Here is a 14,918-nt window from a genome sequence, read left to right on the forward strand (position 1 = left end):
ATCACACACTGAGCATAGTTATAAAAACCGCAATATATCTTGAGGAATTCATATTTTTACTTGACAAGATGTTTTAGAACATTTTTTCTTACTCAGCTAAATTCCTCTTTTAAAAAATTAATGTTTTTAACCATAGGGAAGCATTGTGTGGTAATGTCAGTCCGGGACAGCAGGAGCTGAACATGCAAGGTTAACTCAGAAATTTGTGTATATAACATGCTCAAGAATTTCTGGACGAATACAAGGATAAGCAAGATATGTTCCTGGCCTTTTTTGTATCTTCCACTTTGGGCAGAAAAAAATATAAATAAAAATAAATTTGAAAGATAACGTATAATAATTGGTACAGAAAGGTCCACAAAATACAGAATCATGAGGTTACAGAGGGGTTGAGAAAACATTTCTTCAGAGATCTTCTAAGGAGGAGAAATAGCAGCTCGACTGACCTTCGGAAAATGGATACCGTTTCAACTGGAGTTTTTAGATGAAATACTATTCAGGCTAGAGGGAGTGAAAAGGCACTGATGTCAGTGATATCTGGATGTCCTGAAGTCTATGAGATAAATAGAGGGGTTAGCTGAGGTTATTTTATGGAAGACACAAGTTAGGCTCTAGGACCAGGAGGGAGAAACTGCCAGAGAATTACATGTCCAGGTTGAACACAGAACTAGGGAAAATGAAAAAGCCAGTGATCAAATACCAAAACAGGGGTCAAATTCCAAACAGTGATTGAGAGATCACTTAGAAGCCACCCATGACTTGGAGGGAGATCAGAACTTATACTGTTGGTTCCTTTGTCAGTGGCTGACTTTCCAGCCTGTGCCCAGAATCTCCAAGGCTGCTTTAGTGGAGCAGTTTTCCACCTGCTCCATAAGTGTGTGAGGGCCTCAAGCCTCCTGGGAGTGCTGTCCTGCGGCCAGCCTTTCAGTGAAAAGCAGTTGTAGTGGAAAGTTGACAAGTCTCTCTATCTGACCAGGGTTTTCTATATCAATCAGTGTGTTGAACTTAAAGTTGAATCTTAAATCTCTGATAAAAAGTATCTTTTTATACTGGTGAACTAGTTGGCCTTTTCTCTCAAATCACACATAACTTGTGAAGACCATGCCAAGCAAATAAAAGGCTTCCATATTTTATTTGTAATTTGAGGAAAAAATTCTTAGTTTTAGTGTTTATTAAAATAACATGGCTAATTTCAGTCAGTGTAGCTGCAGAGAAGTGAATGAGGGTGTTGGAATCAGGCAGAAATTAGAATTGTCAAGCTATCGCTCATTTGCTGTGTGACTCAATGTCTCAGAACTGCTGTTTCCCACACATAAAAGTGTAAGGTCAAGGCTTCCTCTGTGGGATCAGTTGGAAAAGTAGGTTAACATTGGGTCTGACTACAGAGCCCCTTAAGCAGGGCTCAGTAAACCTCAGCTTGCTTTCTTTTCAGAAGAGCATCATTTCATTTCAGGTGACCTTTGATAATGTTACCAAAAGTAAGTTCTAGTCAGTTCTTACCTTGGTAACTATAAGGTAAAGAAATCGTATGTTCACATTAAACCTTCAAAATTAAGTTTTTTAGTGGTTATAAAAGCACATGGTTTAAAGCATCTGAAAGTTCTGTATGGCTTATTAAGAAAAAATAGCTGGGGAGAGGGGAAGTTGGATAAAGACAGTCAAAAGGTCCAAACTTCCAGTTTATAAGATAAATAAGTACTTGTAATATATAACATGATAGATATAATGAACACTGCTGAATGTTCTATATGAAAGAGTAAAACCTAAGCATTCCCATCACAAGGAGATTTTTTTAATATTTAATGTTGCATTTGTATGAGATGATGGATGTTCACTAAACTTACTGTGATAATCATTTCATGATGTATGTAAGTCAGATCATTATGCTGTGCACCTTAAACTTATATGGTGTGGTATGTCAATTATATCTCAATAAAACTGGAGGAAAAAAAGCAGTTTTCCTCTTCTCCCACTTTATCACAAGAGGCAGCCACTTTCTACTTTCTTTAGTAGTTTCTTTTGGTACTTACTTTGTTTATCTTTTTTTTTTAAATACATCTTTATTGGAGTATAATGGCTTCACAGTGCTGTGTTAGTTTCTGTTGTACACCAAAGTGAATCAGCCATATGCATACACATGTCCCCATATCCCCTCCCTCTTGAGCCTCCTTCCCACCCTCTCTATCCCACCCCTCTAGGTCATCACAAAGCACCAAGCTGATCTCCCTGTCCTATGCTGCTCCTTCCCACCAGCCAACTATTTTACATTTGGTAGTGTATATATTTTGATGCTACTTTCACTTTGCCCCAGCTTCCCCCTCCCACCTGTGTCCTCGAATCCATTCTCTATGTCTACGTCTTTATTCCTGCCGAGCCACTAGGTTCATCAGTACCATTTTTTTTTTATTTTAGATTCCATATATATGCGTTAGCATACGGTATTTGTTTTTCTCTTTCTGACTTCACTCTGTGTGACAGACTGTAGGTCCATCCACCTCACTACAAATAACTCGATTTTGTTTCTTTTTATGGCTGAGTAATATTTCATTGTATATATGTGCCACATCTTCTTTATCCATTCATCTGTCGATGGGCATTTAGGTTGCTTCCATGTCCTGGCTATTGTAAATAGTGCTGCAGTGAACATTGTGGTACATGACTCTTTTTGAATTATGGTTTTCTCAGGGTATATGCCCAGTAGTGGGATTGCTGGGTCGTATGGTAATTCTATTTTTAGTTTTTTAAGGAACCTCCATACTGTCCTCCATAGCGGTTGTATCAATTTACATTCCTACCAAGAGTGCAAGAGGGCTCCCTTTCCTCCGCACCCTCTTCAGCATTTGTTGTTTACAGATTTCCTGATGATGCCCATTCTAACTGGTGTGAGGTGATACGTCATTGTAGTTTTGATTTGCATTTCTCTAATAATTAGTGATGTTGAGCATCTTTTCATGTGCCTCTTGGCCTTCTGTATGTCTTCCTTGGTAAAATGTCTATGTAGGACTTCTGCCCATTTTTTAATTGGGTTGTTTGTTTTTTTGATATTGAGCTCCATGAGCTGTTTGTATGTTTTGGAGATTAATCCTTTGTCTGTTGTTTCATTTGCAAATATTTTCTCCCATTCTGAGGGTTACTTTATCTTAATAATTTTTTCATACTGTTTCTTTCTGACTCTTCAGTGTTAGTAATTAGCTGTTGAGGCACTACCATGGAATATAATATTTATTCATTTTCACCCACTGTCCCCCCTGCATAGACACAGTTCCCATCTAATCACTCTTTTAAAGTAGCCATATAAAATGTCTATGTTATATCTGTATTTAGTTTTATACTCTTAATATCTATGTAAATGCTACTCATATTTGAGCTTTGCAACATATTATGATTAATTTTTCTTTCATTTGCAACCTTTAGTTTTCCTTGGAGTTAATAATTATTGATTCTTTTTGGTTTACTTAGTTTTTTATGTACTTAAAATTCATTTCTCCACAAATTCTTCCTCAGGACTATGAATTTGTGAAGTAATCAAAATACATACACATATCAATTTCACCATCTTACAGCCCCCTAAGAAAGCTTATTTAGCTTGTATTTTCTAACCCACTTTTGTTTTTTGTTGTCCTATATTTAATGTAGAAAGCACTTTCTTTCTTTTGACTATTCATCTTATAATGTACTGTTATTGTTCCATGGACTTAATATATTCTCTTATCTTTCTATGGATATTAATAAGTGTTTTGAAGCTTTCTTTTCCTGTAGTGTCTGTTTCTTTCAATATTTTGGAGGAGGGTTTCTTCCCCATCTTTTACCTTAGAGATGTTTTCCTCAAACGTTTTGTTAATCTTGGGCTTTTAATTTTTTTAAGTAAAAAAAAAATTATTGCCAAAAAATGCTAACCATCATCTGAGCCTTTGGCAAGTCATAACCTTTTTGCTAGTGGAGAGTCTTGCCTCAGTGTTGATGGCTCCTTGCTGATCAGGGTGGTAGTTGCTGAATGCTGGGGCTGTTGTGGCTGTTTCTTAGAAGAAGACAACAGTGAAGTTTGCCGTATCTATTGCCTCTTCCTTTCATGAATGATTCTCTGTTTGGGCTGTTCATTTAAAATGAGATCCTGTAAAGCTGATTGGATCAGGCCCTGATGGGTCTTTCTATTTCTTGTAAGATGATCTTGCTAAACTTTCCTAATGTGTTTCCTTGGAGACTCCTCATGCCAGTATCTTTTAAATGAATCTCCTTATTGAGGGTGGTAAGAGTGGTTAACAGCTTTTTGGGAGCTCAGTAGGGGAATGTGGATGTTTAGGATAAATATTTATGATATAGACATGATTCTACTGTTTTTAATGCTGTCCCCTACCTTTAGCCTTGTCTGAGTCTCCCAGTCCAGAGACCCCTGTTTGATCTTCTCCAGTGAATAAAACCCTATTATCCTGTTGAGGAAGAGGAGGGGCAGTTTTCCAGCTGAGAAGTAAGGGAGGGATTCTGGGATGGAGTGGTGAGGGGTGCAAGTTTATCTCTTTAATTGCCTTTCAACAACTCTTCTATTCTCAATACCCCCTCTCCTTCATAGTCACTTCCAGAGTTACTTGTGCCTGTATCTCCTGAGACCTTCTGAAATTTTGTGAGTAAATTGGTTTTCCTCTCAGTTTGATCTCTTGCAGGCTTAGCAATCAGTTCTCTGAAACCTCCTGAGTTAGTTCCTATCCCTTCTTAGGCTTTCCTGATTTCTTGATACTGCTGCTATCATTTACTTTTCCGGTCAGTGTTGGCTTGTAGTTATTTATTTTTATTTGTTTTTTAATCCTTTGAGGTTTTAGGAGGAGTAGAGATAAATGCAAACTTTTCATTGGTCGTCTTAACTAGAAGCTGGTTTCATGTTGGATTTTTTGCTTTTTTAACAGAATATGACTCCATAAAATAAAGAGGTCTGAGTCTTTTAACGTGGTTTTTCATATACCATGTCATGTAAGCACAAAGCTCTTTGTGAATATTGTAAAAGTTGGAAGTCACACATTAAAACTTGTGCTTTATTCTAAAACTCCTTTTAGCCCTTGAGATTTTATCTTAAAATTTGTTTTTTCTCATTTAAAGCAGAAATGGAAGCTGGGATTTCAGAAAATTTTTGTTTTGTTTTTGTTTTTTGGCCCCAACTCATTTTGGTTCATATAATCTTGGAAACAATCATTTTGTTTTACTTAAAAGTAAGGAAATACAGTCTAGAAAAAAGGGCTGATATTTTCTAGAAATATTATAATTCCTTGGATGTGTGTCTATAAAATACTTCATAACTAATACTGCAGCATTTACTATTTTTTTAATTTAATTAATTTAATTTATTTTTTATACAGTAGGTTCTTATTATTTATCTATTTTATACATATAATATGCGTTTTTCTCTTTCTGACTTACTTCACTCTGTATGACAGTCTCTAGGTCCATCCACGTCTCTACAAATGACCCAATTTTGTTCTTTTTTATGGCTGAGTAATACTCCATTGTATATATTTACCACATCTTCTTTATCCATCTGTCTGTTGATGGACATTTAGGTTGCTTCCATGTCCTGGCTATTGTAAATAGTGCTGCAATGAACATTGGGGGGCATGTGTCTTTTTGAATTATGGTTTTCTGTAGGTATATGCCCAGTAGTGGGATTGCTGGGTCATATAATACTGCAGCATTTAAAAGCCTCATACTTAAGAGTAATGAGATAAAATAACTAAATAGAAAATGAGTAATTAGATAAACAAAAATCTATACTTTTGGAAATTATAGTAGTGCTAAAAAATATTGAGTCTAGTTAGGGTTAGAGTAGAAAATAAGATAAAACATGCATATAATTCTTCAGGATTATGTAAACAAGGCAGGTGAATCTGGAACAGCATGTCTATGATATCTTTTTTCTTAGATATTGTTTAGAATAATTGAGAAGTATTTTTTGATGATTAAAATACCATGATTAATAAAAGCCATAAATTTGACTTAGTTACTTTGAGGTTCATTTCGGTTATGTGATATTTAAAGATGACAGTTTGGTAGCCTCTGCCACTTTAAATTAATATCATTGGTTAGCATGCTTATCCAATTTTTTAGTTTTTTTTAAAGCTAAAAGATGTAATCTTTAAAAAAAAACAACCTTCTGGCACTTAGGATTGAAATTAAACAGGAGTGCCTTCATGTATATACTTCATAAATAGAGATGTAATTGTTTGTATATACACTGTTGTTAAAAAAGAATTTTTAAGACACACAGTTTTTGAGACAACAAAAACTGACACCAGGTGGCAAGGCTGTATTTATGATAGCAGTGGAAGCTTCACACAACCTGCCCTACTAGAACTCAAGGGAAGTGCTTATAGAAATCCATTCAATAACACCACACATGCCTTATGAATTATTCTAAAAAGACTTCTCAAAGAAATATTTTCCTTTAGAACCCTAAAAACAAAATAGGATAAAACCTAGGCTAATATTTTTCACGTCTACTTTACCTTTTTTTCCCGAAGGAATTCTGAAGCACTTTGCAGAATTGAACTCACATATTAAATGGGTAGAGGTCAAATGTTATTGCTACCTAAAGGGATATTGAGGGTGCTTTGCCATAAAATATCCCAGAGTCTGTTTTGTGTAGTTGTTAAGAGCATAGACTTTGGGACCAGACTGCCTGGATTTGACTTACAGAAATGATCTTTATCAGTTGTGTGACTTGGGCAAATTATTTAACCTGCCAGCTCCTCTGTGGCTTCATCTGTGAAATGGGAATAATAATATTACTTGCCTCATATGATTGTTTGGAGGACTGAATGAATTAATGTTTGTATATGGCTTGCAACAGTGCCTAGAACAAAGCACTATATAAGTGTTGTTTTTATTATCAAGATTAATAAATTCTGTATTGACAGGCTTTAAAATCTCTTCTTTGTATAATAATCCATTAGTTCTAATTTGTGTCATGTGATAGTAGGAACACAGACTAGAGTGACACTGTATTTTATACTTTGTCTTTTTTTTAACATTTACTAAATAAATTTTTAATCGAAATTTAAGGGAAAGACATAACTTATGTCAGAGAAAGCGTTTAAAGTACTTTAGAAACCTCTAATTGTGTGTAATAGATTAATTTTACATAATTACACTGGATTTAGTTGCCTGGTATTAAGTAGATTTTTATAAATACATGAGAAAAATATTTAACTCTGGTAAGGAAAGATAATTCTTAAAAATTTACTGTTCACCAATTTTTTTAATTCAAAATTTTACTGAAATTTAGAAATAGTGCTTCTTAAGCTTTCCCTTTTATGTATCAATAGTTGAAATTTTGATTAATTTATTGAGTTTAACAATTTAAATTCAAGTTTCCATTCGCTAGAAAGAGGAATTGTGAGAAAGGATCTAAGTATAAGTTCTTATCTTTAATTAGCCAGTTATTAGAATTCAGTATTGAAGTTCACATGCAGAAAATAATTGAATGTTGACATATTTAATGAGAAAAATAGATTAAACATGTTTATATAAATTTAGTTTTAGAAACATTTAATTTACTAATTAGAATTTTTAAATAGGAAGGTACAAAATGCACATGTTAAAGAATACATTTTAAAATATTTAACTATAAAATGTATTTTAAAATTACATGGAAACTAATGATGAATTACAAAGCTTTTGTCATATAAAAATTCTGATCTTTGTACTTGAAAAAAGCAAAAAATGAAATTAAGGGTGAAGTGGTTTTGTTAGTAGTATTTGTTTTCTCTATACGTAACATGAAAATTTGAGGAAGCATCTTGCAATGAGAAATATACGTATTTGTTAGTTTATTCACTAGATATTCAGCATATTTTATATGCTAGAAACTGTGGTAGTTGCTGGTTTTACATTGATTAAAAAAACAAATGGTTTCTGCACTTAAGGATCTCAATATCTAGTATGGGAGGTGGAGGACACAAATCAAATATATAATTGCAAATTCTGCTAAGTGTCATTAAGTAAAGAAATGGAGCAAGAGACCAAAGGAATCTGAAGGATCTATGTGTGACTCAATGGTGGCCACTTGGGGGAATGACTTGAGCTGAGATCTCAGGGATCTCAAGGATCCAAGCCAGGTCAGGAACAGGCAGGGAGCATTCCAATGAGGAAAATGGCATATGGGAAGGCCACGAGGCAAGAAAGCATCTAGACAGAGGAGGCAGTATGGCTGGAGGACAGTATCCACAGAATAGTTACCCACAGATTTGATGGCTGACTGGATGAATGAATGGTAGCAGAAGTAATGTTTTAACAGCAGGATAGCAAAATGGCTCTCTCCAACTACAGAACATTTGATTTTTCAGCCGCCACACCCTCATTCCATTTCAACGTGGGCTGGGATTTGTCTTATTTACCTGTCCTTCCATAGATTATTAAACAGATTTAACCTTTCAAAATATTCGGTTAAAATGGCTGAACACATCTAATAGTCACCCGGTAGCCGAGAAAATTAAAACATAGTTGGGGGAATATCTTAGGCGTTGAGTCTCTCAGAGGCTGACATTTTGGTTGGCTTTCTTTAGAAAGCCAAGCATCCAGTGTGTGGTTTGTAGTCAGCGCCTGAGAAGAGAAATGTAGCTTGTCACCTGGTAGCATCTCTGACTGATCTCTGAGCTGTCTGCCCTCCCTGCTCTCCTTCTCATTTTCCTGCGGACATGAATGTTAAGTTCCTGGATGATGCCTCAGACCTCAAACTGTCTATCCAGATGGTGATGGAATTCTAAGAAAACTTTGAGTCCAAGTGGCCGCAACTAAACCATCTTAAGTAAGACATGTTAAAGTAGGTTCTAGGGACTTCCCAGGTGGCACAGTGGTTAGAATCCGCCTGCCAATGCAGGGGACACGAGTTCCCAGCCCTGATCCGGGAAGATTCCGCATGCCGCGGAGCAACTAAGCCCGTGCGCCACAACTACTGAGCCTGCGAGCCGCAACTACTGAAACCCGCCTGCCTAGAGCCCTTGCTCTGCAACAAGAGAAGCCACTGCAATGAGAAGCCCGCATACCACAACAAGGAGCAGCCCCCGCTCGCCACAACTAGAGAAAGCCCACAATGAAGACCAAACACAGACAAAAAAAAAAAAAAAAAAAAAAATGTAGGTTCTAAACTTTTTTTCACTTCCAGCTTTGGCACATTTTGAAACTTTTAATCTAACTCTGAGGTTTCAGAAGTTTTCTCACCTTCTGGCAGCCTTTCTTTTAAAATATGCTGGTTATTTGAGTGGTGGTCATTTGAGGTTTTATCTGTCTGTCATTTGGCTGTTTTTTGCTAAGGGGATATGTGCTTAATCGCGTCACTCTTTCATTGAACAGATCCTTTTTTAGTGCCATATGTGTCTCTGTGTTAGTTGCTGATCATAGAGTAGAGAGTGAAACATCCTTGGTGTGGGAGACATCAAGCAACTAAACAAACATGTAATTAGAGATTGTGTTAAGTGCTATGAGGAAAAGGAGAGGGTGCTTTGAGAGGACAGCTTTGTGAGTTGCTTTGGATCAGCTCATCAGGGAAGGAATGTCTGTATAGGTGGTTTAGGTGGAACTCTGAAAGGTAAGGAGTAGTTAGCAAAGGAGTTAGAAGGCTAATGGAAGGTCCTAAGGCCGTTATCTCCCACAGACGTAGATTATTTTTATTCTAAAATGGAAGATTATATGTACTACTGAGTTCTAGCTTACTACTATTCACCATGTAAGGTGGGCCTAAAACAAAATCTTGATTTATAGAATTACTGTTGAGATTGTGTGGGAAGATGTCTGCTCACCTGGCTTTAAGTGTGACAGAGATCAGTATGAAATGAGTGTTAAGTGATTTCATTCAATGTATAATGACTGTGTGTTTGCTTAGTATTTCTTTACCTTGTAACTCAATGCTGGCAACTTGAAGAACCTTTGAGTCAGTGAAGGAAATGAAAACCGACACTGTTGGATGTTGCAAGGTTAAGAGAACACATGACAGGCCAAGGGAAGTTAAAAAGAAGCAGAAGGGGGCTTCCCTGGTGGCACAGTGGTTGAGAGACCGTCTGCCGATGCAGGGGATACGGGTTCGTGCCCCGGTCCGGGAAGATCCCACATGCCGCGGAGCGGCTGGGCTCGTGTGCCATGGCCGCTGAGCCTGCGCGTCTGGAGCCTGTGCTCCGCAACGGGAGAGGCCGCAGCAGTGGGAGGCCCGCGTACCGCAAAAAAAAAACAAAAAAAAGCAGAAGGAAGAGGGAGTAAGATGGAAAGAGGGCTGGGTCGTTAGTTGTAGTTATATAATTGTAAGGTCTTATGTTCTTATTACTTCATGATTGATTCAGTGCTTATATGTGAAAGTGTTGTCCATACCAGTGAATTTTGAAGCTTTTCTCAGTTTGATCAGATTTGCTCTAATTTTATCTTAAGCAGAATAATTTGGCTAATGATCAATGTGGGCAGCTCGCTGTATTTCACTAGAGTAATAGGTGTGTGTGGCCCAGGAAAGAGCCCAGAAGACAAGTTCTCCACTCTTTCTGAGGTGCTTTTTCTACCTTTAAGTCTTCTAAAAACCACAGAGAGCTATACCATTTCCTTATCTTAAACATGTTAGAGAACTGCAAAAGGAAAAGGTAGACGTGGTTATCTACCTATTTGTTTAGAGATGACTCATTTTTTAAACAGGAAGTTAGTTTTCATATATTATCTGTGATAAAGGCTAAAAGTATCTAGATTGTATCAGTTCACAGAGAGTCGCATAGAGAATAAGACATTCAAAACCTTTAGAATTGTCTGACTTCGGGGAAAGGGACTGAAACAAAAAACAAAAACAAGCTCAACTAGAAATGGGTCTTCACTTTTCCCTTATATAGTCAGAAAATCTTTTTCTCCTTTTATGCCTAAATAGGGAACATATGATGACATTATTTTGCTTTGTTTCTCGTGTCAGTAACCATTTTAAACTGCATTTGCCTTTCATATGATTCTTTTTCTCAAAATGTTAATGTTTCAATGAATTTTGGATGATTGCAAATGATTCTCCATATTTAGTCAGGGCCTTTACAGCTTATTTGATCAGAATTAAATAATATGTCTATGTAAATCCAATTGACAAAGCTTTGTTATTTTAGCAAAATATTATGCATGCCCCAAAGCAAAAATTTAAAAAAATAAGATAAAATGTTATAAGCTTAATGAAGGATAAAAATTTATGTTATCTTCATTGAGGAATTATCTCCTTTAAGGGATATAGGTGTCATGATAGTGTTTCTGACCACACTTTGTTTTCTACTCAACCTTACCGATGTGGATGATGACACTGCAAGTTACATTTTAAAAAATGATGACAGGGCTTCCCTGGTGGCGCAGTGGTTGAGAGTCCGCCTGCTGATGCAGGGGACACGGGTTCGTGCCCCGGTCCGGGAGGATCCCACATGCCGCGGAGTGGCTAGGCCCATGAGCCATGGCCGCTGGGCCTGCACGTCCGGAGCCTGTGCTCTGTAGCGGGAGAGGCCACAGCAGTGAGAGGCCAGTGTACCGCAAAAAAAAAAAAAAAAAAAAAAAAAAAAAAATGATGACACTGTTAGCAGTATCCTTTTTTAAAAGCACCTAGGGCAATTGATTAGAAAGTGTCATTGTACATATTTCCTTTCCTTTGTACCATTGCCAAAACTGTACATTGTCATAGCCTACTGTTCTCTTCATTGCTTACTATCAAATTGGAATGTACTCAACACAGTTCTATATTACAACTGTATTTAAAATCCAAGTGCATGGTTCTTAAATGTAAAATGACAATTTCATACGTTTTACAGAAAACGCATGTTTCAGAAGAGATGGGTGAAATTTGATGGCCTTAGCATTTCTTATTACAATAACGATAAGGTAAGTACATTTTACAGTTTTCAAAGATTGTCCTACGCATGCTGAGTGTACGTCAATAAACTAAGCACGTGATTTGGTCTTTAAGAATAGGAGTTGGATTATCAACATGAAAAGAATTTGCATAGGATAAAACACTTAACTCTTTCCATAGTTTAACTTTTCCCAGACATATAAAATTGGGATTTTTTAAAACTCAAGTATCTAACAATTATTTATGGAATATCTCCTACGAACTACGGGATTTGCTATACGTGATATGCAGATACATAAGAAATTGCCTTTATCCTAGAGGGTGCTCAAAAATGTTTATAAAATGACACCACAAGTAGAAAATGGCAAAGCAAGGAGAGGTTATTTTGTCCTCTGGAAGGGGTGTGGAAGAATCAAGGAACGCTTCTTGCATGAGATTTCTAATGGCCATGAATTTTGAAGAAAGAAGAATGTTTGTACGTAGAGAAACTAGAAAGAACAGGACTTGATAGCAGAGAGAACAATGAGATGCCCAGATTCTCTGATTGGAAAATAGAGTATGTTCGGGAGCCTAGTGGGAGATGAAGCTGAGAAGGTTGTGTTTGGAGTTAGAGCACACCGAATATCTTGATGTGCAAGTGGTTACAATATATTCTTTAGGCAGTTGAGTCTTAACAACATGATACTATTTTGATCATGTCCTTCTCCTTAGGGATGAGAATGTCTTTATTCTTAGGAGATGTAGGCTTAAATATTTAGGGGTGAAGTGTCATTATATATGCAAATGTCTTTCAAATGTTACCTATCTATATATACCCTCTCTATATGTATATTTATATATATATATATGTGTGTATATATATATATATGCATACATGCATAGCTAGGTAAAACAAAAAATAGCAATGTTAACAACTGTCCACTTGAGGTTATGAGTGTTCCTTGTACTAATCTTTCAAATTCTATGTGTTTGAAAATTTCCTTAATTAAAAAGTTGCAACTAATAAATAGACCGTATTTTTTGTTAGCTAAAATCATATGATTTTACAATCTTAACTATATACGTTCTTTTAATATATTGATTTAACACTTAACCACATCCTCTTATTTATAGTTTATAATCTAATATTATCTTCTCATTATTTAGTGATTTTTCACTGCCTAATATTGGTGTTATTGGTGGCTCAAATAGACATTTAGATTCCCTTTCATGTATTGATTGTTCAATGCTACAAGAAAGAAGAGCGTATGCTTTTAGACAGAAAGTAATACACACTGCATGCTACAACACTAAGAATAACAGAAAGTTTAGAGAAGTATTCATTGGTTTCTCTTTGCAGTGATCCCGCTAAAGCATCAGATAGGTTTAGACACACCTCTTTGACATTTGCAAGATATGGGATGAACATTTTTAAAAGCTAGTTTTCTGCCTTAGCTATTGTTTCTAGTTTGCTTGTTCATTTGAATCTTGAGACAATTTCTGTAACCAAGGGTGGGTAAAATGTAGTCTCTGTATCTGATGCAATCTGACCTCTGGTTTTCTTTAGCACCTGTGCCCTTGTCTGGTTTGCTTGAAATGAGGAAGAAAACTATTCTGTGCCATCAGGCTCTGTTGGTTGTTGATATCATTATCATTCAGGAGAGAGAATTTCTAGTGTCTCTGTCCAACCAGACTCACTCTCTTTGTCCTTTAAAAGCTCATCTCAACTGTAGTGAGGAGCTGAGCACCCATCCACCCTGATGCAATAAAAACGATGCAGCCTTGGTTTTAAATTGAGATAAAAAGTTTGTTAAGATGAATTCTTACAAATTCTTTACCTTGACATTAAAATTTAAAAAAAAAATTCAAATTGTTGTTTCCTATGGCATTTCGTTCCTTTAGTACTCAGATGAGTGGTTTCATGTTGGCCAAAAAACCCCAAAACACTAGGATGGGTGTTTCCTAAAAGGAGACGTGGTTTCTGTTGTGACCCTTCTGGCAAAAGGGATGGATTGGTGGACTGGGAAGAGGGGATTTCAAGGCCAGTGAACAGAGAGCATAAGTGTGGCCATAGCTTCTATCTCAGCTGGGTGTGCAGTTTTTGTGGTCCTGTGCACCAAGGAGTCGTGTCTTCCATTGTTTAAATGTGCACTTGAGAAGCCTGTGGTTGGGCTTTCAGGAGGTAGTTTGCAGAGTTGCCTGTTCCCCTAGTTTTCTTCTGCTTTCCTCAGTGCTGCTCAATCATGTCTCAGCAAGGCCTTTTCATTGTATTACTGAAAATGGCATCATCCCAACAGCCTTGATATCTGGTCACCTGCCAAGAGATCTCACTCACCCCTGTTCTCACTCAGCTGGGGGCAGAATTGCCCTGTGGTCATTTCATTGCCTGAAAGTGGTAGATAAATGGCCAACTTGACCTAGATATCTGTTTATTATAGGCTCAAGGGATGCTTTAGAATGCTTCCCTTAAGGAAAATTTCACACGCTGAAAAATGCAGTCATTTTGAGCCTAGTGTCATTTAGTTTAGTTTTTTTTTCTTTTCCTGTTTTGTCTTTATTGTGTGTTAGAATGGAAATGTAAAATCAACTCTACAGTGTTAAAAATTTTGAGATTTATCTTAGAATCTCAGAAAAGCTTATAGGTGAGCCATTAGAGAAACTACAACTTCCTGAGGTTAAAGTAGCATAGTATTTCGCTTCTTAAGTACATTTTTATCACTTCTGGGGAATTTATTTTTCTATTACTCTTCCATAAGTACTAACGTTAAACAACATCATTATTGTAGGCATGTTGGTGAGTTGTTATGTTTTTAAGGAATTTTTTTTTTATTTCTTTGAAGAGATCTAGAAGAAGGAAAATCTCCTTTTTAAAATTCCTGTGTCTTTCTCTACCATGCTGCTTCATTTTTTTCTCTACTGAAAAATGGGTTAATGGTAACGTTTTATTCAACATATAGTTAATTATCTCACTAGAGATGTATTTTTGTAAGCTCCTCTAATTCTTAGGCAAACTACAGTTTGACAGCGGATCACCTGGGGGATAAAGTGTAAATAAATGTTTCTGGATATTCTGGATTTTTCACCGTCTGGACTCAGCCACTGCAAACTTACAGCC

General features: G+C 36.5%; 1 protein-coding gene across 1 annotated transcript in view; it reads left to right on the forward strand.

The window, feature by feature from the left end:
- Positions 1-14,918, forward strand: part of ARAP2 (ArfGAP with RhoGAP domain, ankyrin repeat and PH domain 2) — a gene marked incomplete at both ends in the record, with an annotated part of 182,354 nt that overhangs the window by 26,935 nt on the left and 140,501 nt on the right. The window contains one exon of the mRNA XM_082653125.1: positions 11,784-11,853. Within this exon, the coding sequence (XP_082509251.1) occupies positions 11,784-11,853 (70 nt within the window). The remainder of the gene's footprint in view (positions 1-11,783; positions 11,854-14,918) is intronic.

Source organism: Grampus griseus (assembly GCF_964374135.1).
Source record: "Grampus griseus genome assembly, chromosome: 4".
In the NCBI taxonomy this organism is placed as follows: domain Eukaryota; kingdom Metazoa; phylum Chordata; class Mammalia; order Artiodactyla; family Delphinidae; genus Grampus; species Grampus griseus.